The sequence below is a fragment of the Cetorhinus maximus genome, chromosome 2, assembly GCF_964194155.1.
Source record: "Cetorhinus maximus chromosome 2, sCetMax3.hap1.1, whole genome shotgun sequence".
In the NCBI taxonomy this organism is placed as follows: domain Eukaryota; kingdom Metazoa; phylum Chordata; class Chondrichthyes; order Lamniformes; family Cetorhinidae; genus Cetorhinus; species Cetorhinus maximus.
Genome location: NC_135880.1, coordinates 32,241,255 through 32,268,151, shown reverse-complemented (window position 1 = coordinate 32,268,151; position 26,897 = coordinate 32,241,255). Strand labels below are relative to the sequence as shown.

Below are 26,897 nucleotides of genomic sequence, written 5' to 3'. Positions count from 1 at the left end.
CGGTGGGGGATGGTTGCTGGTCAGACGTGGCGATGTGGGTTGGGGTTGGGGGTTAAGAGTAGGGCTCGCAGTGAGGTGGGGTGGTGTGTCAGGTGAGGATTTCCGTGCGGGTGGGGGAAAACCTGGAGAGGAGGGGTGCGGTCAGCAGCTGGGGAATACCATGGGTGGGGGTGGTTATTCAGGGGTGGGGGAGCCCCCTGAGGGGTCGGGGGGGGTGGGGAGGGAGTGCCATGGGGGGATCGGTCTGGGTCTTTACAATAGTTCCCCAGAAGTTAGAAGAGGTTTTAATTCTTCTAACTTCTTCTGGGTAACTATTGATATAATCCTGGTGGAACCATCTGAAATATGTGATTTAAGCCGCATTTTCGGATGGTTCCCATCGCAGCACAATTGTCCAGAGGAAGTTAGCACTTCTGGGCAATTGCCATGCAAACCCTTCCCTGGGAACTTCCCAGAGGGATTCCCCAGCGCATCTTTGAGATAGTCCCCAAATCCAATGCAGGGGAGCTCGGATGTTACAGCCCATCATCTTCCTGATGAATCCTGCTCCATGATCCCTTTTGCTTTAAGTCTTTTTCCTCTATAGAGGCACACCCCAGTCTCACTGTGGGCTGGGTTTCATGCGCCCAGGCTGGGAGTGATTTTGGCGGAGGGGCACGTAAATTAGGTTGAGTGGCTAGGCTGCCATCTTCCTGCCCAGCCGCCAGGCTGACCCCAAAAATACGCTATCTGGCCAGGCACCAAAATTGGCAGCGCATCCCCCTTATGTAAATAAATAATTAAAGGTCTATTAGGCTCGTTAACAAGCTTATTGATCTGGATAATGTGCTGTCCATGGCATAATATAGCAGGAATGGGCAGATCATCTTATTGTGGCCTATATGAAAAGGGGAGGAAGGAAGTGGGGGGCACCTCATTCAGGAGATGCCCTCTGTGCATCAGGGGAACCCCCGCCAAGATGTCACACCCCCCCCCCCCCCCCCCCCACCCCCCCTTCCTTCGACGCTGTCTGCCCTCCAAACCCCCTCTCTCCACTCCCTGGGCTCCAGGATCCCTCCCTGCCCTGAAACCCTGGGGCTTGCCTTTCTAGGGCAGCCGTCCATCCCCTTGGTGCTGGTTCTTAGAGTCCCGGCAGCACCCACTACTGAGCTCTAGCACTGCCGGGACTTCTTCCAGGTGTGTTGGCGTCTGACTGACTCACCTCACCCCCACCCTCTCACAACCCCAACCCCACCCCCACCTCAAACACAGCCCAATGTCTTCCGTCTTTTGTTGTGTAGCTCTGTTTTTAGAAAAAAACACACATTGCTATTGGTTTACATATGTTTTATTCTCAAATTTAAAATCCTCGCCCTCGTGTTCAACTTCCACTGTGACCTTTTCTCTCCCTATCTCTGTAACCTCCTCCAGCTCTCCAAGCCGTCAAGAATTCTGTGTTCCTCCAACACCAGCTTTCCCCTGTCTACAAAAGAAAAATTCACTTTCATCCTCGTATTGTTTCTGTAAATCATGTCCTGATTTCCATTGATGGCCATGCCTTCAGCTGCCTGGGCCCTAACCTCTGAAATTTCCTCCTTAAATCTCTCTACCTCCCTCCCCCTCCTAGATGGCTAGAAGTGTGAGGTGATGCATTTTGGGAGGACTAATATGGCAAGGGAATACACAATGAATGATAGGACTCTAGGAAGTACAGAGGATCAGAGGGACCTTGGTGTACATGTCCATAGGTCCCTGAAGGCAGCAGCACAGGTAGATAAGGTGGTTAAGAAGGCATATGGGATACTTGCCTTTATTAGCCAAGGCATAGAATATAAGAGCTGGGAGGTTATGTTGGAGCTGTATAAAACGCTAGTTAGGCCGCAGTTGGAGTACTGTGTGCAGTTCTGGTCGCCACACTATAGGAAGGATGTGATTGCACTGGAGAGGGTGCAGAGGAGATTCACCAGGATGTTGCCTGGGCTGGAGCGTTTCAGTTATGAAGAGAGACTGGATAGGCTGGGGTTGTTTTCCTTAGAGCAGAGAAGGCTGAAGGGAGACCTGTTAGAGGTATACAAAATTATGAGGGGCATAGATAGGGTAGTTTATAGGAGGTTTATAGGGGATTTGAGGAAAAAATTTTTCACCCAGAGGGTGGTTGGAATCTGGAACACACTGCCTGAGGGGGTGGTAGAGGCAGGAACCCTCAACATTTAAGATGTATCTAGATGAGCACTTGAAATGCCATAGCATACAGGGCTATGGGCCAAGTGCTGGAAAATGGGATTAGAATAGATAGGTGCTTGATAAGCCGGCACGGACACGATGGGCAGAAGGGCCTGTTTCTGTGCTGTATAACTCTGACTCTATGACTATGAGACTACTTAAAACCTATCTCTTTGACTAGGCTTTTGGTGTCAAGCCCTAATATCTCCTTATGTGGCTTGGCGTCACACTTTTGTCCGATATGAAGTGCATTGGGAGGCTTTACTATGTTAAATGCACTATATAAATGTAAGTAGTTGTTGCATTGCAGCTTTCAATTATTTATATATTTGAACCACTAGGGGTCTCTGTTCATCCATCCTTCAGGGTCTTTCCATTTGAGCATATGGGCGGAATCTTGAGAAGCTCCCGGAGTGGGAAAGGAGGCAGGTGGGGGTATTTAATTGAGCAAGAGGCAAAATGTCAGCTTCCCTACAGCAGGATGGAAGTTCCTTGTCAAGTTGGCAGTGAATTGAGGGCGGATCATGCTTCCCATTTCCCATCAAGAGGAGTTGAGTTAGCCTTCCTGGTGGATATGGACTGAGTAGAAGTGTTTTTCTTGCATGCGGAGCTTTGAACCAGGGGAGAGGAGGCACTCGTGCATTGAGGTGGGCTGGCGGCTGTGAAAGGGGAGCAGGCATGGCTGACCGAGGTGGGGAGGGAGGGAGGTAACAGCACTACGAAGGCTCCTGGGGGACAGGGGGAGGAAGCTGGACTACACAGGGAAGGTCAGTGTCTACCAGACGGTAGGTCGGGCACGACCGTGGGGAGATCAAGGGTGATGCCCTGAGAATCAAGGGTAACTGAGGGTAGGTCGAGGATGATAGAGGGAGGGCCAAGGATAACGGATGGCAGGTAGAGGGTAAGGGGGGGGCGGGGGGGGTGCAGTTCCAATTTACTGGGGACTGATCGATGGTGATGGGAGAAAGCTGTAGGGTGAATGGTAGTTGGTCAGGGGTGTTGGAGGTGGGCGTGTGGATTGAGGGTCATCAAAGGCAAAGGTGACAGAATGAGGGTTGTGAGTGATAGAGGGAAGGTCAAAAGTGACTTGCGAGAGGGTGCAGGGTGATGGCTACCAGATCCAGGGATCTAGGCTGATAACAGATCCGAAGGGTGGGGGCGGGGAGGGTGTGGTGGGGAATAGCGTATTCAGGGATTCCACATGGACTACAGCAGTTCAAGAAGGCAGCACACCGTCACCTTCTCGAGGGCAATTAAGTACGGGCAGTAAATGCTGAACTAGCTAGCGATACCTGCCTCCCATGAACGAATGTTTAAAAAAATCTTGAGATATTTCTGGCTCCAATACTCAATGGGCGGAATCGACCCAGAATCGCATTAAGTGCGGTAGTGTTGTGAAAAACAATGTTTTACCCGCCGGCCGCAATGGAGGTTTTTGCATCAATTTTGTCTGCTTCATGTCTCATTAATTATGCAGCCACAGGAAACGCTCTGTCTCGCTGGTGGGCAGCTTCTGAATCGTCCGCTATGCCGTTATCTCACCGTGTCCTCACTCTGGGCACCATATCTAAACTGCAGCCATGCACATAGTCCTCAATGCTTGCAGCCCAGTTCTGCTCCAGTGAAGACATGGCCCTGAAAGCCAAGGAAAGTTCAGTGACCCATCACTGGAATATATTTTGGAGGCCTGCGGTGATGTCCTCCTCCCCCACTGCTCTGGCTGCAGGAGGTTCAGCAATCTCACCACTCCGGCTTGGCAGGCGGTGGCAGTGGTGGTCAGTGCCAATGCTGCACAGAAGAGGTTGGCCATCCAGTGCAGAAAGAGAATGAATGATCTCATCCATGCTGCCAGGGTAAGGCAACCATCTCCTCACTCAACTCTCACACTCGCAAGGCCATCATATTTCCACTGGCATCTCACTGCCAGCTCAGGGGACATCACCACTCTCACTCTCTCACACACATACCCTCACATCTCCACCTGGCCTCATCTCCTCTGGAGACTGCCTCCTCAGCCCTCACCATCTTGAGGCCACTTGCACAGATCAACATGTGCCCCCACACACATCTTTCGGCAGTTCAGCCCTTGCCCTGCAACCTCTTCCCTTGCCTGAGGCCACTTTTCCCCCTCCCCCAAGCAAGCCCTAGCCCTGCAGCCGTTATAAGGCCACCCCCGCCTTACAGCTGGTCTGGTAGTTAGAGACTTGCCCGTGAAACCTCCCCCCTAACTAAAAGTGATGTGGTGCTGCCTGCGAAGCCTGGCACTGATGACTCATGAGTGCTGCCCGAAGCAAGGTAGGCAAACAAACCTCTGAGTCCCAAGCGAAGTGCAGCTCGCCAGGTGCACGTCGCTTATGTACAGTTATAAAACACATAGGCAGGCGATCACGCCAACGTGCCTGGATGATCCAGCGTGGGGGGATGATTCCAGTGAGCAGGGCTTGTAGCGAGATGCTGAAGTATTGAAGTTTGGTTCTGGTGGAGCAGGCAATCGCAAACTGGTTTTACAACAACGTGAAACCAATTTTTGAGTACTCCTGATATTTTCGGCTCCCGCCCACTATGACGGCCGCTGCAAACTGGAGCAGACGATTCCGCCCAGTGCCTCTCAAAGAACTTATTGACATTGTCAATTTGGTACCAAATTAGAGGTGGTTTTGTACCTCGTGAATCGCTTGAGAGATATGAGGATTCCTGTGGAAATGTAACTTGTTAGAGTATTCTATCAGTCTATTTAAAAAAAAACACCTAGTATCTAGAAATGCATCTTTTCCTCCTGCAGCAGCTGTTGTCAGATATATTTGGCTTGTACTTAGGTCCCTTTCTAAACCAGCAGCTAAGCAGCAAGCAACAGCTTTGGAAATGAGGCAGTCAATGTGTCAAAGAGACAAGGTGTGGATACCAGATGAAAGGTGCGCAGTGATTAAGTATCTTCCTGTGACAGGTCAGATTGCCAGACTTTGTGCGCAGTCTGACATTTCATTCAACAGAATATGCATCTAAGTCAGGCTAAATGTCACTTTTTTTTTTCTCAAAATCTCAGTCGAGATTTTTCTCCCAGCTATTTGATATTAAAATGAAGTGAAGCCCAAGTACCCAGTGATTAGAAAACTTGCTATGAGAGTTCTCCATTCTTATGTTCCATTGGAACTGCAGAAACCTGTAACTGTCACATGATTACAGTGATGACCACCTTCCACAGCACGGTTGCATTTCAAGATGTGTTCAAATTGCTTACTTCCACTGGTTGCCCTGGGCTTCTACCAGTTATCGAGAAAGAGTCAGTGTTGCAAATCTGGAGGTCCATGACAGGCGTACACCTGCAACTTGCACTACTGCAATTGGCCGCTATTGGAAAAGAGGAGTTACCACCATGAATATTTTTTTAATGAGCTGAATTAGCTCCTATGTTGTCTGCTAGGGTGAATGAGGAAGGATTACTTATTGATAGGGGAGGGAGAAGGGAATAGATGGTTACAATGGTAGACTTGGATGTGGCTCGAGGGATAAACGCAGTATGTAATATATACAATCCTCCTCTGGCCTGAAAAATTGTAAAAATTGGCACTTTTTTTTTCTGTCTCACTTTAGTTCTTTACAGAGTGATATTATAGTAGCAAAACCACTACTGATATTGGAGTCAATTTATTGTTTGTTTACCTCTGATGTAGTGTGTGAACTGAAAACTTGCAAGGTCATCTGTCTGAAGGATTCAGTCATTTCTCTGAATTTGTCAGCAACTTCAGCACCCAAGATCCCTTACTATATCTTAAAGTCTTACTGACTTGGCCAGTAGAACTGGTGTTGTCTGCTTAATTTAAGATTATAAAGCCAGCAACATTTTTGTCCAGTGATTTCACTTGGGAGTGACCCGGGAAAGTTCAGTTTGCCTGCACTAAGTAAGCAGGCACTTTGAGAACAGTAAAGTAAGTTGGACAGTAACGCAGTTAATCTGATTTGATTTGTTGTTAGCGCCACAAGTCCTGCAAGTGACTACAGAAAGAGGCGGAAGTCTGAACCTTCAGTGAACCATCAGAGAGCACAGAGTGATCACACAATGCAGAAGAGCAGTGTTGACCTCCATGGAATAACCAGGAGGTCATTAACCAATTCTTCACCATCTTCGCCATCCAGAATTAAAGGTAAGGAGTAAGATAACCAGCTAAAGAAAACTGCAGCTATGAGAGATGAAGATATCCTGCTTCAGTAAAAATAAGTTCAAGTGGTTGGAGTTTCAACAAATGAAATGTTTCTAATCACTGCAAATGTTTGAGGACAATATAAACTGTGTGAAAATTAGGTGTTTGTCACCAGAGTTTGGCCGAAAGCTTTATTTTCCCCTGTCATGCTGGGCTGAGCATGTGTTCACTCACCCTTGGCCTTGGTGAAGATTTCTCTTTGTGCTTGTCGGGAAGCTGTAAATCCAAACTGTACAGACACCTTAGCCCCCCACCCTGCCACCTCAGCATATGCAATAGGAAGTTGAGAATTGGCAGCTGACTTCTGGAAACTGTGTGAAGATAGGTCTCACCTTACAGCAGTAATGTGAAGGGTGATTTCTGGCAAATTAACTGATCGCAGGTTTTATCACTTCCTGACTCCAAGTAATCGTCTTTGTTCTACAATTTTATTCAACGCAGTGAAGGAATTGCACCATCACAATGTGTGAGATGTTTAAGTGGCTAAACTTATTTTTGTTCGTCAAATATTCGTTGCTAACTTTTCAAAAGACCTCTCTTCAAACCTTTTATAAAATAAACGACTGGAAATACAAATAATGTTGTTTTAGTTGAAGACAGTATTTTCTTGTGAGTCTTTTTGGTGAAACCCTTAGCATCTCCACCCAGGTACAGTGGCCAAAGTAGCATGTCTTACAGCCTGATTTCAGTTCAGGCAGCCAAAGGAATAATGATACAAATGTATGGCTTAGCTTGATCAGGCCTAAGGAGAAGGTTTTGCAATGATAAAGCTGCTATTTGTTTCTATTTATCAAACGATCTTCTGTGTGAACTAAGATATTAGATATCCCTTCCAGTGGGATGGCCCAGACTCAGCAGATTTCAGTATTGATACGTTAGCTCCCTGAAGGTTTGTGTAATACGATAAAACTGATCAATTTTTAGCTGCTTTGGTGTTTATTTGTCAGGCATATTATGCTAACAGCAGCGTTGCTGATAATTTTGAACTTAAGAAAATATTGAGATTCTGTAAGGGTAGAAATTATGGGATTTTTCTTAAAAGGTCACCAGTGTTATCCCATTCCCATTGTTTTGTACCTGGGATCTAGAGTCTTGCTCATTAGGTCTTTCCATTGTTCTGTAATAGTGTGCAAAGCTATGGATTCATGCATAAGCTGAGAATCAATATGCTGATGTAAAATAGAATGTTCACATGTAAATTTGCATTGCCTTTCTTTTAAAGGTTGCTTCAATAAAATGGTGGGGGCGGGGTAGCGGAATGAAGGAATTCCCGTTCTGAGTGTCCATACATCTCACACCATAAATCCATTTGAATGCTGCTGTCAATCCCACTCTTGATTTCTACACGATGTGACATTTGGGAGGGTTTGAAGAGAACACAGATTTCTATTGATTTATTTTCTTTCCCATGTGACCTTTTGGGTCCCTGCTCAACCATCCCCTGGCAAGATAAGGAAATTGTAAAAGTAACACATTCAAAACTGGAAGCCCAGCTTGTTAAAAATCTGTTGAAACTTCCTGTGCTGCCACACGATCCCCACAAAATTATGCTCTTTCGTACAATTGGGCATAAACATATGTAACACATATTACAGCATTTAACAAGGTTATTAACCTTGGCTCAATGTTTGCACTCCCTCCTGAGCCAGGTCATGGCTTCAAGCCCCAGTCCAGAGGCTTGAGCATAGGCTGACAGTTCACTGTCTGAGGTGATAGCTGGCATCTAAAGTGTATTCAAAGAAGAGAAGAGTTGCCTTCCTAGTGTCCAGACCAATACGTACCCCTTATCAGATGGATGCTGGATTTACCTGCATTACAACAGCGACTAGACTTCAAAGTACTTCATTGGCTGTGGTGTGCTTTGGACAGTCCTGAACTTGTGAAAGGTGTGATCCAAATGCAAGTTCTTTCTTTATAATATTTTTGGTACAATTTAGACCAAAGTTATGTCTGTACAATTTAAAGTCTTGCTGCACTCACACCTGTGCTTCTAAGCTCCAATTCTGTTGAGTCTCTGAGAGCCCAAATTTCGCAGGCCCTGTCTGCAATGAGGAAAGCTCCCAGGCAACAATCTTCGGCCCAGTTACTCCCTGCTTCTTCCTGGCCGCAGTCTTCACACTTGCTCCCAGCCTGAATTCTAGCCCTCCACTTTCACTTTTGCTGATATGTTCTAGAACATTTCTTCCTGACTGATCCCAGTTTGCACTTCCGACAAGGTACATGATGTCCACCATCTTGATCTGTTTAAAAAATGGATTAAGTAGATATGAGAGCCACATGAACATGTGAGCAATGATGGACAGGTAAAGATCCTTTGTTGCACCCAGACTGCTCCAATAACTGATACCTTATGTGGCAAAATATATTCACACTCCCACCCCACCGTAACCATGGGCTGAATTTCACAGGGAGCCACAGCCTCTGCCTCCCGGCTAAAAGGTCAGGGGGAGAGCCCACCCATGATCCCATTGGTTGCGCTGCAGCAATTTAACAAGCAGCAATAATCGCTTCAAGCCGAGACTTCCCCTTTTTCAGGAGGAAGTCCCACCTTAGAGAATTGCTGGCCAATCGCATTAGCACGTTTTAGCTGCCGGCCTTCCCATATAACGTGGGCCTATGTCCACCATGGGTAAAATACAGGTGAGTTGCCCGATGCCTTCCCTAGACAACAGGTAGGCCACCTGCTGGATTTATGTGCCCCCTGCCTTCAAAACTGACAGCGGGGGAGTGTCAAATTCAGCCCCACGTGATATCCTGGAACAGGTGAAAGAAAGAGATTTTTATACAGCACTTTTCATGACCACCGGACATCCCAAAGTGCTCTACAGCCAACAAAGTGCTTTTGAAGTGTAGTCACTGTTGTAATGTAGGACGCGTGGCAGCCAACTTGCACACAGCAAACTCCCACAAACTGCAATGTGCTAATGACCAGCAATGTGCTTTCTTTTTGTGATGTTGATTCAGGGATAAATATTGGCCAGGACACAGGGATAATCCCCTGCTCTTTGAAAGAGTGCCATGAGGTCTTTTACATCCTCCCAAGAGGGCAGATGGAGCCTCCGTTTGATATCTCATTTGAAAACCAGATAAAAACCCAGGTGAATTTGGGGGCAAAGAATTGAGGAAATTACTCTCCAACCCATCTTAGCAATTGAAACTAGTCCAGGAGATCACTCTATCCCTGAACTCTTTGTCGCACCTTACCTTTTGTAAGAGATGACAGAGAGCCACTTAGTCAAGCATCAGCAACTCTGTGACCTGTGCAGGCAAAACTTAGAGATCCATTAAAGGTTTGACCAAGAGTTCGGGTCATTAGAAAAATCTGAGAATGAGTTTGGCCAGAAACCGGTCCAGCTCTCACTTGAAGGAATTCGGCAAATCATCGTTTGCCATTGGAGATGATAGCCTGTTCCAGGGGTCCGCTATTCTCAGGAAACGAACCACCACCAGACCTTTAATCCTACATCTGGCCATTTACAACTTAAAATTGGAACCCCTGGTCCTCCCTAATCAATTTATTGGAACAGGCTGTCAACTGGCACACAATCTATTTGTTATCTTTCAAACCTCAGTCAAACTGTCCCTAAGTCTACCTTTCTCTAAAGTGTAAAGTCTATCTTGACAACTAAGATTCCTTAAACTAGGAATTACTCTAGTGGTTCTCAGCACCCTTTCCAAAGCCTCAATATGACCAACCATGTGAAGAGATCAAAACCGGACACAGGGTTGTTGCAAGTGATACAAAAGAGAGAGGAGAGACAGTGGAAAAGAGGTAAACATACAGTAAGAGAGTGAAAGAGGGACGGATAAGCAGCAGAATAAGAAAAGTGCCAGGCGGCAATAAAGAAGCAAAAAAAAGAAGGATAGAAGACAGAGTGCAACACAGAATTAGAGAGTTAATTGACCCTATCCATAGAAGTTTGCTTTTCAGTTTTAGTATTGAACTTATTTGATATAAATGATCTGTGGAATATGCTGACTCTTATAAATAAGTCTGCATATTCTGCATGTTTCTGTGGCTGAATTATGCCTGCTGTGTCAATTTTTAGCTTGGCTTAAATATTTCCATTTTTGCACACTATTGAATATATTTGCTATTCCAATACTATAATCTGTCTTGGCAAAGTTGAAGGCCTGATTACCGTAAAATGTCTATGCACTGAAACTGAAAAACAGCAGTTGTTGTCAAAGAAACATTAATTCTTATAAATGAGCTGGGTAAAATTGTTAGTAATTATGTAACTATATGAACCAACATCATCAAAATAGATACCGCAGCACCCCCCTTCTAAGAAACTTGTTGAATGCCTTCTGAAATATGTTTTACCATGGTAGGTTTAAAAGTTTACTGTTCATTGAAGCTGACAAGTTAAGGATAACCTATTTATGAATGAAACTGCCGTTCTTTTCAGCTTCAATATCCACACCTAAACATGGTTTTGAATGTTGTTTAATTTTATAGCACAGTTGACAATCACACAAGATGAGTTAAAGTTAACAAGTGAGGAAATTCGGCACTGTTCAAACCATAAGAGTTGTGGGCTCATGGTTACAAAGCAAAGGTGCATTAAGGAAAGTATCTATTTAGCTGGTATGCATTATCCCAGACTGATGCCTTTGTTGGGGTGGGGAGCATAGGGGCGGGAACTCCTAGTGTTTAGTCCCTTTCTACTTTATATGCTTTGATTTTGTACAGAAAAAGGAAAAGTAAATTTGACCTAAGTCTTGTGACCTCTAGAAAGCAGAGCAACAAACCTAACATGACAAATGCTTGTGAAATTTTAGCATTTTTAGATATTATGTGGGGAACATCAAGTCAAAAGAAATAGATGTGACAATCTTAACAATGGCATTTTACCAGACATGGCTAAGTATATTAGATATTAATTATGTTCATGCACTCTTCTTGCATCTTTGCTTTTCTTATTGGTTTTCTGCTACTGTCTTTTATGCCTGTTAATTCTGGAATTGTCTCTCTTTTAACCATGCTGCTCTATGGATCTGAAAGGTGGGGATATTAGCAGATCATACCCACCCCTCCTTAGCTGTGTACTCCAAAACCAGAATGCCTCTCGCGAGTTAGGTCACAGTAGTCGCTATAGCCAGCCCCTGGTTGTAATTACACCTAGCCCCAAAAGGTCTGTCCTATTCAAGAATGGCTGGCACCTGAACCGACAAAATGCAGAAGCCTGGAGCAGCACGGACGAAGCAACTTCGCCAAAGCTCAAGTCTCGCAGCTGTGACGATCTTCTGCAAAATGACTACGTTGAGGTCCAGGAGGAGCAAACAAAGTCTGAGAGCATGGTGTCATTGCTTTGCGAAGACCAATCCAAAGGTGAATACTCTAGAGGTTGGCTGACGCCTCATGGGACTGGGAATGGGAAGCCCCACAGATCACGAATTCGCTGCAAGTCAGCACGTGGCGGCAAAGGCTTCTTGAAGTTGTACAGGAAAATGCACCGTATAAACCGCAAGGAATTAATAAATCCGGAAGTAATCTGCACTGTGAAGTCCAGGGTGTTACAGTATGAACAAGAGCAGCACAGGGGCATCCTCTCAGAATGGAAGGAATTTTCCAACGAGGTACCTAGGGACATGGTGCCAACCAGAATCTCTGAATTTGAAAAACTTATTAAGTCAAAATCTATGCCCAATCTGGACAATGTGATTTTATCTGAAACCTCTTACACAGCTGCTAATAAGACCATCTTTCCAAGACGACGATTATCTATTGAATCTTTACTAGATGAGGAAAATCAAGGCAGGAAAATGTCTATGATGCAGCAACATTGCATGTCCAAAGCTATGATGCCAATTCATATAAAAGTGACAAATGAAAACCAACAAAGAATAGCATCAAGGTTTGAAAATTTGGAAGTGGACAGTGACCATGAGGCAGTAGTCTCAGACCTCAGCGATTGCATTCCAATTGAAGGCTCTTCCTTTTGTAGCGAAAGTGACTTTGACCATTACTCATTCACCTCTTCAGAAAGCTTTTACGGCTCAGGCCACCATCCCCACCACCATAAGCATCTCCTCAGCTCCTGCAAAGGCAGATGCCCAGCCTCGTATACCAGGTTCACCACCATGCTGAAACATGAAAGGGCCAATCAAGAAAAAAAGACGACTTCAAAGAAACCTGAAGCCGAGTCCAACCTTTCAAAGTTAGCATTCCTCGTCAGCCCAGTGCCTTTCAGGAGGAAAAAGGGCTTACCACCCCAAAGAAAAACTGAAAAGCCAAAATCTAAATCGGTGTTTGAAGCACTGGATTCTGCTTTGAAAGATATCTATGATCACATCAAAGCGGAAAAGAGGCGTGGGAGTCTCCCTGATAACAGCATATTACACAGGCTTATAACTGAACTGCTTCCAGATATTCCTGAAAGAAATTCCTCCCTCAAGATCCTAAAGAAGAAAGGGAGTCCACAGCCTTCTGAGCAGCAAGAGGAGGAGGTTAATTTTCCTTTGTACCAGTGTGATTATGAAAAAAATCCCATTAGTGCCTCTTATCAGGACATGGACACCAACAACAACCCAGAAAATGATTACACATACTACCAAGGTGGCATATAAACCATTATCTTCACTGTGTCTGGGAATTGTGTGATCATCAACCATTCATTCTTCATTCATTTTGCCATCTACACTGTAAATCGGGTGATAAAATATTATTTTTAGAGAACTGTTCAAGTCAGAACGTATGGCCCCATAGTTAACATCGAGATGCTTTACCTAGAGGCACTGACTATGCACAATAAAACAATTGAGCATAATTAGGGGAGAAAAAAAATCAAAATTTAAAAAAAAACATTTAAGCAAAACTCAAATGGTTGAGACCTGTTGGATGAAGGCTTCTCATTCATCACCATAATTGGCTGTCAGTTTGTCTCATGAATATTTCTGAAATGTGTAAATGCTTTAAAATTTCAATACATGTTAATTAAACATAAGCGGCATTTTATTTTTTGAAATTATCCATTCATTAAACAAGTTGACATGTATCTATCCACACGATATACAATAAGTAATATTTAATGAAGAAGTGACCAGAATGAATTTCACAAACTGGTTAAATTGCTATGTCTGTGTATTGTCTCCTATTATTGATTCCCGGACCTTGTTAAGATTAACATTCCATTTACCCAATTAGATTGATGTAAGAACATTTTTTTCAGTACAGTTATTTATCCTGAAAGTGGCAAGAGGTGAGGGGAAAGCATAAAATGTACCAACCATCTTTGTTCTTGTTTTTTTTAAAACAAGATCAAATTTAACATGAGTTTTCATCGTTTGATAGATTAAAATGGGTAAGTGGCTTTATAATACATTGTAGAAATGTTAGTGCTGAGGGTCGTTTTTTTTTTAAACCATTCAGCCCATTGTATCTGTGTCAGAACAAACCCTCCCAAAAGAGCTATCTACTGTAATCCCATCTCCCTCCTCCTCCTCCTGCTCCCACTCCCATACACTTTCAATGACTCAGATTCTGTGGTCGGTGACGGCTCTTGCCACTGGCCTTGATTCAAGGCTGCCCACAAAGATTTAGTGGGTGCTAGAGCATCGATTATTTATTTATTTTCCCCCCCTTATTTCAGCTTGACTTTGAATCTGGCGCTATCTGTGGCATACAGGAATAGACATCAAGCAGGCTGAATTTCAATAATCATGGACTTTGTTTTAAATGCTATTTGACACTCCCCAATTCAGGGCCAGAGAAGTTGTTCAGCTGTAATTATGACTTAGTACAGGGGTATGCCATTCCAACAACATTTGTGAAAACTTAACTTTTTCAGTCGTTTTTGTAACGAGAATAGTGCTTGAAAATTTGGGGTTCACACCAAATTGCTGATTTGATGTTGACTGCATCAGCAAAGACTGCAACAGCACCCTCTGTGAAGGAGCAAGGTATCACTGACAGCAACCCCTGGATCTCCACATTTAACCACGCGTGGACACCAGCAGTTGCTGTCAATTTTATACAGTAATAACAATGAGTGCTGACAGTTTCACCGACATTGCAACCCAAAATTACAGGCCAATAGTTTTTTACTTTTAAATCTTACTCTATATTTTACTGTGTGTCAGAATATGGGCTTGTTTTCACTTCTCCTTCTATTTGAATAATCCAGGCCCCCACAGTATTTAAGCTGGCGCTTGCTGCACCAGCCTAATATTTACTTGGAATGCAGCTGTATGTAATATTTGGTCATGCCAGGATGTCACCAATGCACTTGGAAATAAAGTTCTTTCACTTTAAGCAAGGGGAAAAGAATGTATCCATTTTTAATTGACCTTTTACTTGCTCCCTCTGGTATCAACTTCCTGGAGCCATGCCAAAATGTTCTCTTTAAAAAAAAAATGGGAAAAAATAGACTTTGGAAGAGTTCCCTATTCTATTAAGGGAGGCGTTGTGACCATCCATCCATAACCATCATGTTGCTATTGTTAATCACATTTCAATGTTGCACTGTTAATGCTGAAAAATATATATGAATTGCATTAAATCAAGGTTAATAATAGTTCAGGTACTGTAACATATAGGACCAGAGGGGGAAATGAGTTCAGGTAGTCTAAATATTTACTACTTTTCCAATCATTTTTATGTTCTCATTTGACTTCATGAATATCAACTACATGTAGACTCTTAACGGTATGATTTTTTTTGTCCTGCTTGGTCTCAAATCATGTGTCTTCACGTAACAAACTGTTTACTAATCAAATGGTATTAAATATGTGCAGTTTGAAATCCAAAACATTACTGTATGATACTTGGCCATGGAGGAGCAATACAGGACTGTCAATATTGTCATTTGTTTATCCCTATGTCAGTAAATAATCTGACCATTCATTTAATGACCTTTTCTCATTAATTGCCCAGGTCATTGTGCTGGTTCTGAGCACAGGGGAACTGACTTCAGTGCAAAGTTATTTCGTAGATTAGATTAGGAATATCAGAATATTGCTTAACTAGAACATTACTGCCCAGATTCCAATTTAAACATTCTTTTCTAAAAAAAAAATGCATTTCTCTTTTCCCAAACCCTCCCCCTCTGCCCATTTCATGCATCATTCCTAACTTCAGCTAGATTATCTTCAGGAAGACAAACCAAGAGGAGTTGGGTTTTTCAGTGCAAGGTAACTAGGAGAAAAATTGAAGAATGTGATTGCTCCCCCATCAGAGCTGTGGATGAATGCACTGAGCTGTGTATACCAGGGAGATCCAGGGTGAGGGTAGGTGAAAGGTGAGAACATGAGCCATGATACAAGAGTTCCTGAAGGATTTCTGAAGGTGCAGGGAGAAGTAGAGGGGCAAAGGAGTTTAGATAGGAAGTTCTGAAAGTAGAGCTATGACCGTAACTATTCAACCTGTCCACGATGGGGGTTTACCCAAGGATATTGGGTAGCTAATAACGTAGCATTAGCTTGTATGGATCCTAAAAGACTGTTTGCCAGGATTGCTTAAACAGTCCATTTTTATAAGTTCTCCCTTTGGTTGAGAAGGTTTGCAGATGATGGATGCATGACTTCTTGAAATTTGAGGAACATTTGAAAATGCCCTAACTTGGCATGATGCCAGTCTGCTGTTGCTACTGATACTATCAGTAAAAATCTGAACAGTATGGTTATGCTGCCCCTGAAATTAAGAAAAACTCCCCTTTTCTGGTCGGCTGTTTTCTTTTCGCAGTTGATTCCATCATATCCTCAGTATGTGGTCTGTGTTGACTAACCTATTTTTGTAATGCCAGGTTTGGTGCCAATTATGTTACTTAGCTGAGTGCATAACAATGCAGGCTATAGGGTAAGTAGTGCTTCTGAAGCTCCATGGCTATTTTCTATTGGCATAGATATATTATCAAATTGCTTTACGTTAAACTCTGAATACCTGTTTGCAGTGATTATCAGGCTAGATCTGGACAGCCTAGAGGTGGCTTTGCCTAATTTTGAACCTGACTATAAACTGAACAAACGGTGGATAGTATTTAGCAATGAGTTATAATTCCGGTTACCAGTGAAAACGAGTAGAGTCAGCATGCCTTAAATGAATGGTTAATAAATTTAGGATAGAAACTGAAGGAATACAGTACTACATATTGCCATGTGTTTTTAGCTTCTAGATCTCAACATAGTAATAGGTTTCTGGGAGACAGATGACAAGGAAATGCGCAACACGCTATGTATTCTATCTCGTGAATACATGTCGATTGATTTTTTTTTTTACAAATCCATTTATAGCTTCTCAAGTTCTGCTTTTGGTGACTATTTCAGAGACTAATCCCAGAAATAAAATTACAGAGCTTATGTGTGGGCAGGAATTTAACCAGGCACTCCAATCTGCAAATACAGCAATCAGCCGGCTCAAAATAATGAGACTCAAGCCTGATGACTAGTTTTAAAACTGAAGATAGCTACAAGAGCGCACTGCTTCTATTACAAGGTTTCATGCAATTTTGAAACAATTCTGGAGCATTTTTTTTAAATCAGGGAATGCAGTTGGCTGTTCTTATTTGATTTGATTTTACTGCGCCTTGGCTGCACTCAGCTATATTCCAGTATTCCGCTGCCTCCAACTCTATTGCTAGAACCTGATGCCTTTAATCTCATGTCCCTTCATCAACAGAAACCCACATGAGGTTTATTCTTTCCTCATTGGACATCAACCTGTATTGAACTTAGCCATGGAAAATCCCAGAAAGACCGAAGCAACTGTAGATTCACTGTGCTCAGAAATCTGACCACCTTTGAGAAATGACAATTATTCTGAAGCCTGCATTTTCCTAGAATTCTAGAATTACCTCGCAAATTGTTAGGAATATATTTGAAAACCTTTAGGATTAGTGCCAACACTCCGGTCAATTCATAAATGTTTTTTAACCAAGCAGCCAAAAAAAAACTCCATCTGGTCCATGGTGTGGGCAACAGTATTTGAGCCTGTTGCTTACTTCATTACATTTTATTTTGAATAGATCAGGATTCTCATAGGATTGTCTCAGAAATGGGCCGAGCAACATTGAAAGATCGGAGAGGACCAACAGATGAACCTCGTAGGAAACCAGAAGAAAAAGAGGTAACTGAAAAGAGACAACACCACAATACTACAAATGATCTTTGATTTTGTTTCTAGATATAGATTTATAGGACGATATAAGATGAATATTTTGATGAGTTCCCCAGTAAAATATTTTAAAAATATATTGAGATAGTGCTGCAAGTGTTAAACTGTATCTAACTCAAGCCAGACTTCTTTCAATATGTCCCTGTTCCTCCATGTGGTTAAATTGAATTTGCATTGTTGTACAGATATTCTTGTAGCCCTCAGAAGCAACTGAAGACACAACACTTTCACACTCATGCATATAACTTTTGCAGTTGGATGCAGGGAGAGGAAAATTGGAATTTTCAACTCAATTGCTTGTTTTAAGAAAGAAATATAGCACCTTTCATGATCACCGAATATCCCAAAGCACTTTACAGCTAATAAAGTACTTTTTGAAGTGTAGTCACTGTTGTGTGCACGAAATGCAGCAACCAGTTTGTGCACAGCAAACTCCCAAAAACATCGATGTAATAATGACCAGACAATCTTTATTTTTGTGATCTTAAATAAGGGATAAATATTGGTCAGGACACCAGGGAAAGCTCCGCTGCTCTTCTTTGAAATCGTGGCATGGGGTCTTTTACATCACCTGAGAGGGCTGACAGGGCCTTGGGTTTATTGTCTCATCCAAAAGACGGCATCTCCAGCAGTGCAGCACTCCTCAAGTACTGCACTGGAGTTGCAGCCTTGATTTTTGTGCTGAAGTCCTAGAGTGGGATTTGAACCCACAACCTTCTAAGACAAAAGCAAAAGTGGTTACCTGCTGAGCCAAGGCTGACAGAAACAAGCAGAGCAAAATGAATGAAAATATTCAGCGCTTCTTAGGAGTGTGGCTCCTCAATGAGAGTCTGGCATTGCTGCATCACCCATTAAACGCTATCCGACCTACTGCGGCATTTTAGCTTTGCTCCAGCACTGGAACCTGGACTACTATAACAAAACGGTTTTCTTCCTCCTTTGCCACTGAAGATACCAGGAATGGCCCCACTGCTGTGGCGTTCACTGTTGCTGTGAGAGGGAGGGCAGCAGCAGTGAGCACCTTAGTTAACTGTGGCAATCCAAGGGAAGGACAGGATCGAATTATCCTTTGAGCAGAGAGGGTTTCAGCTTGTTAAAGAATGGATTTGAAATTGCAAGTTGGCCGGGCATCAAAGGAATGGGAAGGAAGTTTCAATTTGGGGTTGTGCAAGATCAGTGGTCCACGGTCTGACGTAAGTGGGTCATAAGGTATCCAAAAATTTGTTAGCTTATGATATAGAGTGAATGCTGTGCTTTACAGGGTGTGTGGTGTCCTGTCTATGAATTAATTCCAAATTCAAGTTTTCTACTTTATGGCTATTTAGGAATGAGTATATAACATTTTTCCAATTAATGCTTTAATTCTTTTTGTATATAGAATATGATTGGATACCTGGTATAAATAAGTAAAAGGCATTAATAGGTAAAATCTAATTGAAGTTCAGAAATTTAGCTGTACCTTTATCGCAGCAATTAAATTGGAAAAGGTTAAAAACTTTACAATATTGTTTCAATGAGTTGCTTTTGTGTTTATTTTGAAAAAAACATTGGGACAGATTTGCACTCAGTATTGAAATTAGAACTTGTGTTTGAATAAAGATTTGAACCAAATAAACTGACTTCAGTCTTCCAATCAATCCTTACAGTTAGCAGGGCAATGCAAGATTTGGGTCAGACCAATAGGATCCACATCTTTATTTCCATGTCTGACTTCTGGTCATATTTTTTAAAACACAAAAAAATTTAGGTATTCCAACATACCAGCATCATGTTAGTGGCTTATTTATTTATTTAGCATGTGCATGGTCACAGAGCCAAGTAATAACCTTGTCAGCAGCTAGATGAAGTTCTTTAAGTCCATATTCAAGTTTAGTCAGTGGACACTCCTCAAAAATGTAAGTCATTGTTTGATGTGCACCACAGCTGCAGCCTGGATGGTCTTAGCAACCCCACTGATGTTGGGTGCCTGCAGAGAGGCCTTGGCCAATCCGGAAATGGTTTAAAAGGGACCACTGTGGCCATGGAAGATCAAAGGAGCGGGTGGGTGACCGACGGGGTCTACGATGCGGGTGTGGTTTCTGGTGGATGTTTTCTCCTGCCAATCAAATCTTAACGAAACAAATGTTTGTCAGTATATTTTGCTCTGTACTTCAGCATTTCTTATTTCTGAAACTTATTTTCTCTTTTCAGAGGCAGCCTGCGAAAGCAATTTATGATTTTAAGGCTCAAACAACAAAGTAAGTATTGTTATGATGTTTACTGCTTGTTTGTAAATGTTAGGTTTTCAAACATAAGATTTGGTCCCGAAGGGATCTGTGAGTAGATCCCTCGGGGACTGGACTGGATTGGAGGGTGTCAGCAATCAAATTTACATCCACCAAAGAGCTGATATGTAATATATCATCAACACAGTGTCTTGACAATGCTACATTCTATACTTTGCTCTGTTTGTGCCACAACATAAGTAATAGCAACAGTAGTAACCATTCGGCTATCTAAACCTGCTTCTCCATTCAATACGATAATGGCTGATTTCCTATCTCAATTCCACCTTTTCCCCCATATTGTTAATTCTTAGCATCCAAAAATTTCTTGATCTCTGCCTTGATTATATTCAATGACTGTACATCCACAACCCTGTGGAGTAGAGAATTTTAAAGATCCATAACCCTTTGGATGAAGAAATTTCTCTTCATCTCAGTCCTAAATGGCCACAGCCTTATTCTGAGACTGTGATTTTGTGTCCTAGACACAATAGCCAGCATTTCTAATGGTGTGCCTTAGTAAAATTTACAGCATTGGTTTTCTTTGGGTAGCTGTATTTTAGAAGTTAGGAGAGGGAATTCCCAAGAGTGGGGCAGTATTTGTAGGGGTTCCTGAGCAATTCAATTCAAATTTTATTGTCCATTTAGAAATGCATTGTGGGTGCATTGCTTGTTCATCAAAAACCACATACAAATGGATAAGTTACATTGAAAACCATTGCCAGACAAACCAAAACGACAGCCACACGTTTCACGAACATCCTTCAGGAATGCGCTGATGGGACCTCAGTTTAATGTCTCACCCAAAAGATGACAACTCCGACAGTGCAGTGCTCCCGCAGCACTGCACTGCTTGAACCCAGCACCTTATGACTTGGAGGCAAGAGTGTTATCAACTGAGTGACGGCTGACGCACGTTATTTTAGAAATGTGCAGAAAATTGGTTGGTTGGCTGTATGCCGTACTATTGCAGTATGATTTGTGATCAGTATGATATGTATATTAAAAAACACGTTTACTTACAGGGAGTTACCATTCAAGAAAGGGAACATTGTCTACATTATTAGGCAAATAGATCAAAATTGGTTCGAAGGTGAACACCATGGAGCGGTTGGCATATTCCCCATTTCATATGTTGAGGTCTGTAGTTTTCTACCTGTTGCTGTACAAGTTGTTTTGGTGCATTATGCTAAACTCTGTTCATGTTCCATTTCTTTGAACCATGTTATAAATTGGTGATGGAAGTGTATTTGTTTCTTCCAGAAGTTGCCCCTTGCAGAAAAGGCACAGCCAGTGAGACCACCACCCCCAGCTGAGGCCAGAGATTTTGGGGAAGCTATTGCGAAATATAATTTTAATGCAGACACCAATGTGGAGCTCTCTCTAAAAAAGGTAATTTTGGATTCTTTAATTCTTAGCTCGTCAAGGCAGATTGCTCCTTTTAAAAAAAAAACAACTGGCAGGATAGGTAGCTGCCTCTACGAAATAAAGTTCGTTTTCCCTTTTGCGTGCTGCAGTTTTCCATCTGAAAATGAATTTTAGAACGTTGTTATTCCAGCTTCCTTTCCAGTTAGAGTACTCTACGATGGTTAAGATGGTTAAGGAATGAAACCAGATGGACCATCCGGCATCATCCTAGACACTGGAAATGACAACGGCAAACTCAGCCCTGTCGACCCTGCAAAGTCCTCCTTACTAACATCTGGGGGCTAGTGCCAAAATTGGGAGAGCTGTCTCACAGACTAGTCAAGCAACAGCCTGACAAAGTCATACTCACGGAAACATACCTTACAGGTAATGTCCCAGACTCCACCATCTCCATCCCTGGGTATGTCCTGTTCAACTAGCAGGACGGACCCTGCAGAGGTGGCAGCACAGTGGCGTATGGTCGGGGGGAGGGAGTTGCCCTGGGAGTCCTCAACATCGACTCCAGGCCCCATGAAGTCTCATGGCATCAGGTCAAACATGGTGCTGACCACCACGTATCACTCTCCCTCAGCTGATGAATCAATGCTCCTCCATGTTGAACATCACTTGGAAGAAGCATTGAGGGTGGCAAGGGTGCAGAATGTACTCTGGGTGGGGGACTTCAATGTCTATCACCAAGAGTGGCTTGGTAGCACCACTACTGACCGAGCTGACTGAGTCCTAAAGGACATAGCTTCTGGACTGGATCTGCAGAAGGTGATGAGGGAACCAACAAGAAGGAAAACATACTTGACCTCATCCTCACCAACCTGCCTGCTGCAGAAGCATCTGTCCATGACAGTATTGGTAGGAGTGATCACCGCTCAGTCATTGTGGAGACAAAGTCCCGCCTTGACATTGAGGATACCCTCCATTGTGTTGTGTGGCACTACCACTATGCTAAATGGGATAGATTTCGAACAGATCTGGCAACTTAATCTGGGCATCCATGAGGCACTGTGGACCATCAGCAGCAGCAGAATTGTACTTGAACACAATCTGTAACCTCATGGCCCGGCATATCCCCCACTCTACCATTACCATCAAGCCAGGGGATCAACCCTGGTTGAATAAAGAATGCAGGAGGGTATGCCAGAAGCAGCACCAGGCATGCCTAAAAATGAAGTGTCAACCTGATGAAGCTATAACACAGGAATACTTGCGTGCCAAACAGCATAAGCAGCAAGTGATAGACAGAGCTAAGCAATCCCACAATCAACGGATCAGATCTAAGCTCTGCAGTCCTGCCACATGCAGTTGTGAATGGTGGTGGACAATTAAACAGCTCACTGGAGGAGGAGGCTCCACAAATATTCCCATCCTCAATGACTTGGATAACACCCAAGCTTGGGCTGACAAGTAGCAAGTAACATTTGCGCCACACAAGTGCCAGGCAATGACCATCTCCTACAAGAGAGAATCTAAGCATTGCCCCTTGAAGTTCAATGGTATTACCATCATTGAATCCCCCACTGTCAACATCCTGGGAGTTACCAATGACCAGAAACTGAACTGGACTAGCCATATAAATACTGTGGCTACACATGCAGGTCAGAGGCTAGGAATCCTGAGACAAGTAACTCACCTCCTGACTCCCCAAAGCTTATTCATCATCTACAAGGTGCAAGTTAGGAGTGTGATGGAATACTCCCCACTTGCCTGGATGAGTGCAACTCCCATAACACTCAAGAAGCAGTGTGTGCGATCTACAAGATGCACTGCAGGAATCCTGCCAAGGCTCCTTAGACAGCACCTTCCAAACCCACAACCACTACCATCTAGAAGGACAAGGGCAGCAGATAGATGGGAACATCACCATCTGCAAGTTCCCCTCCAAGTCACTCACCATCCTGACTTGGAAATATATCGCCGTTCCTTCACTGTCACTGGGTCAAAATCCTGGAATTCCCTTCCTAACAGCACTGTGGGTGTACCTGCACCACATGGGCTGCAGCAGTTCAAGAACGCAGCTCACCACCACCTTCTCAAGGGCAACTAGGGATGGTCAATAAATGCTGGCCCAGCCAGCGAAGCCCACATCCCATGAATGAATAAAAAAAAACTGTTGCAATCTTGAATGAATTCATGTAACTGTTTGAACATATCAAAGTATATCAAAGATGCTTGCTTTGTTGGAGAGAAATTGAAGCAGGTGTTCATCTTTCAATCGGTATGCTGTATGTTAGGCTGTGTTCATGTTGAATGCCATCTACCCTCTTGTAAATTGCTGTGCAACAAATTGGGAAGGAGGAAGCAGGGGAGGCCAGTGAGTAAAGGGTCCAATATCTGTCAGAACCAATGAATATAACTTCATACAGTTTCAATGTCTTTTGTCAAGTTTGCATCACAGTAATGTAGAAGGTATTCATTGAAATAAGTCATCTTATGCACTGTTTACATGTAGATCTGATTCCGAGTGGGCTGGTCAAGATAGGTATGCATAAGATGAGGTTATATCTGCCCTGGTTTCCATCTTTCCAGTCCTTGGTGTTAACTGGATCCATGCCATTTGGTGAAGTTAAAACTAAGACACAACAACTTTCTTTGCTGGAGAGAGTTTATTGACTTAATTCACAGTCAACACTACTCCAGCACACGTGTCCCAGCTATCCCCATTTATGGGTATAAAAATACCCATCACCTGTTTAACAATATCATTTCCATTAAATCTTAACAATATGATTGCCATGAAGCATTAACAATGTAATTAATAAGACATTACTGCTTGCCTACCAGGTGTCAATATGCATACAAGCTTGTCACGTTGGATGTTTGTGGAAGGCATATATGCACATATATCCATCTAATCCCATTTAGTATGGTAAACAGTCCAGTTGAGAGATTTGTCCCTGTCTAATATCAAATGGCTTCATGGTGATGATGCATGATGCTCTTTCCTGTCAGAACCACTAGACTGCCTGTGAGGGTAAAGGAGGCCCAAAAATGGTTGATCTATTTTTTGACAAGAATTCTTCCTTTCAGGTGCACATTTGGGCACAGTGCAGTGTCGAATCCAATTATTGAGATGGATTTTAGGATCAGTAAAATTATTTTCTTAAATGTGAGTCAACTGGAATGAGCAGCCAGTTAGGGAATATGAACATAAATCTATCAAAGCTTTCTACATAATAGGCCATGTTAAAGTCAAAAAGATAAACAAAAATGGAAAACAAACATAGACTTAGGGTGGGATTTTCCGCACCCGCCCGCTGCCGGGATAGTCCGGTTCCACCGCAAGTCAATGGACTATTGGCTGGGGCGCTGCCTCACCCACAGCGGGTCCCGCCCTTGACGGGGCTGGAAAATCCCAGCCTTAGACTTGCCTTCATTTGTCCTGAGGGATGTTTGTCTTGTAATCCAGCTTTAGCTAAAAAAAATGCCTAATGGTAAACTAAACTTAAAAAGTTTGCTAAACTAAAGCATAACATGCTTTATGCTGTAGTAAAACATTATATATGTCACTGAGTGTACAGATGAAATATCGGCTCTCCTCAGGGTGAAAGGGTCATCCTTGTCAGGCGGGTAGATCAGAACTGGTACGAAGGAAGGATTCCTGGAACAAATCGGCAAGGTATCTTCCCAATTACTTACGTGGATGTTCTCAAGAAACTTCAACCTAAGAATTCTGCAGAGTACCCCAGGCATTCTCTGCCTTTGAGCTTTTCCAGTGATAGGATTCACTGCTTGGGATCTACAAAGGTAGGTAGACCTGTACATTATTGAGCATTTTACCTTGATAATTGTAAACAAAGACCATGTAAGAATAGTTTGGGTTTTCTCTTTTACTCACCTGCTATTGTAACAGTCTCTGGAGATCATGGAGTGAAACACACCACCCAGGAATATTGTGGAAGGAAGAAAATTGGAATTCCGAACCCTTTTTCTCTTTCTTGTATTTATGTGCATTTGTAAAAGGAAACCTGGTTATTGAAGATAAGCGCGATGTAATTTTTCACGTGTGCTTTTGAACATAACCTGCATTTCCATTTCAGTACTAGTTTGGAAAAAATTGGCCATTAAATCACCGCGTGAACAATACGCTATCATTCACATTCCTGTTTCAGGGCTATTTGAGGCTAAAGTAACAGTGAACCTTAGAAATTTTGACTAGTTGTTAAGGTAAGCTCTTGTGGAGTTAATTTTTTGTTTTGTTTTTTCAAGCTATTGGGCCCATAGGGTTAAAACCCTCTTATCTTACTGGGAACTGATGTTAATCCAATTTAACCCAGTGGGATGAAAAGTCTCCTGGTGACAAGACTCTAAGTGGGATTCTTATTGACATAGAACTGTCTACAATTTGCACCAGTGGGTTAGCCACACTCAGACAGGCTACGAGAATTATTGTGGAAAGCTGCATTGTAACTTTTATTTATTAGAAAGGGGTAATAGCTCTGAGATTGGATTCATGGGGCGGCATTGTCATCATCTTTAGGCTAAAACGTTGGGGAGAGCCTGTCCCCCAGTCCCTTCAGCTGCCGCACAGCCACTTAACTCTGGGAGTAGCATTAAGTGGTTGGAGGTGGGACTTCTAACCCCCTCTCGGGAGGAAGTCTTGCTTTGGAGGGCTTTGGTAAGCAAGTGCCAGGTATTCTGGCTATGTGATCAGCCCAACTCAGTTGTGACTGTTTCAATATGTGGTGTGGATGCTTGGCATACCAGTTTGGGTGAGCGCCTCAGTGTCTAGAATTTTGTCCTGCTATCTGAGCTTCAGAAGCTTCCAAAGGTAGTGGTTGAGCTTCTTGGCATGACACTGGTACACAGTCCAAGTCTCATATGCGTGGAGCAGAGCGGGCAGGAACTTTTGCTCTGTAGACTTTCAGTTTGATAGGCAGACTTACTCCTCTTTGTTCCCAGATTGATGTTCAAATTCTGCCGAAGGCTGCACTTGCTTTGGCAATTCTAGCTTTTGCCTTATCAATATAGGCAGCTGAAGAGAGTGTATTGCTGAGATAAGTGAACTTATCCACAGCTGACAGGTTCTGGTCATAGACTGAAACCTTGGACTCACAATGGAGCCTTTCTGGAGCAGCCTGGTACATTACTTAAATTTTCTTTGTGCTGATCATAAGGCCGAAGTTGTTGTGTGCATTGGAGAACAAGTCCATGCTATGTTGCATGTCCAGCTCTGATCCAACAATTGTTCACAGTCATCGACAAACAGGAAGTCACAAAGTATGTCGTTCCTAGAGTCGCCTTGGAATGAGCAGCTTTCCATCCATGCAATATCTGATTTTTGATGCCAGTGTCACCACCATCCCAGAGCATGGCCGAGAAAAACATGCTGAAGAGGGTTGGCACTAACGCACAGCCGTGTTTAACTCCATTAGTGTTTAGGAATGGGTCAGAAGGTTCACCATCATCCAGGACATGTGTGAGCATGCAACACGAGAGAGCCATAAAAAGTAACAGAGAGATTTAACTAAAATAATGAGCTGCAAAAAGGAAGTATGGAAAAAAATCTTGCAAGACATTTCAAAGCTAATAACGAAAGTATTTTTACAAGTAAGAGAAAAAAGTGGCAAAGAGCAATGTGAATCCGTTGAAGACAAATGCAGACAATGGATAATAAGAAATTGGCAGACTAGTTAAATGACTATAGAAGACAAAATGTCAGCAGTATAAAGGATTGTAAACATAAATGAAATGAAGGAA

General features: G+C 43.0%; 2 protein-coding genes across 39 annotated transcripts in view; both read left to right on the top strand.

Annotated features, from left to right (window-relative positions):
• LOC144693046 (sorbin and SH3 domain-containing protein 2-like) overlaps positions 1 to 26,897 on the top strand; it is a 486,079-nt gene that overhangs the window by 430,227 nt on the left and 28,955 nt on the right. For 37 of the 38 annotated variants that reach the window (XM_078562388.1, XM_078562625.1, XM_078562352.1 and 34 more), the window contains 6 exons: positions 6,175 to 6,344; positions 17,366 to 17,466; positions 19,705 to 19,751; positions 20,804 to 20,918; positions 21,042 to 21,170; positions 24,741 to 24,944. In XM_078562388.1, coding sequence (XP_078418514.1) covers positions 6,175 to 6,344; positions 17,366 to 17,466; positions 19,705 to 19,751; positions 20,804 to 20,918; positions 21,042 to 21,170; positions 24,741 to 24,944 — 766 coding nt within the window. The remainder of the gene's footprint in view (positions 1 to 6,174; positions 6,345 to 17,365; positions 17,467 to 19,704; positions 19,752 to 20,803; positions 20,919 to 21,041; positions 21,171 to 24,740; positions 24,945 to 26,897) is intronic. The other variant, XM_078562532.1, reaches the window with a different exon arrangement.
• LOC144693166 (sorbin and SH3 domain-containing protein 2-like) lies at positions 8,074 to 17,358 on the top strand. The gene has a single exon (XM_078562706.1). The coding sequence runs from the start codon at positions 11,397 to 11,399 to the stop codon at positions 12,972 to 12,974; it is 1,578 nt and encodes a 525-aa protein (XP_078418832.1). The 5' UTR covers positions 8,074 to 11,396; the 3' UTR covers positions 12,975 to 17,358.

Excerpts from the sequence above, each read along its gene's own strand:
- LOC144693166 (XM_078562706.1), top strand. The coding sequence starts at position 11,397 with ATGGATCTGAAAGGTGGGGATATTAGCAGATCATACCCACCCCTCCTT.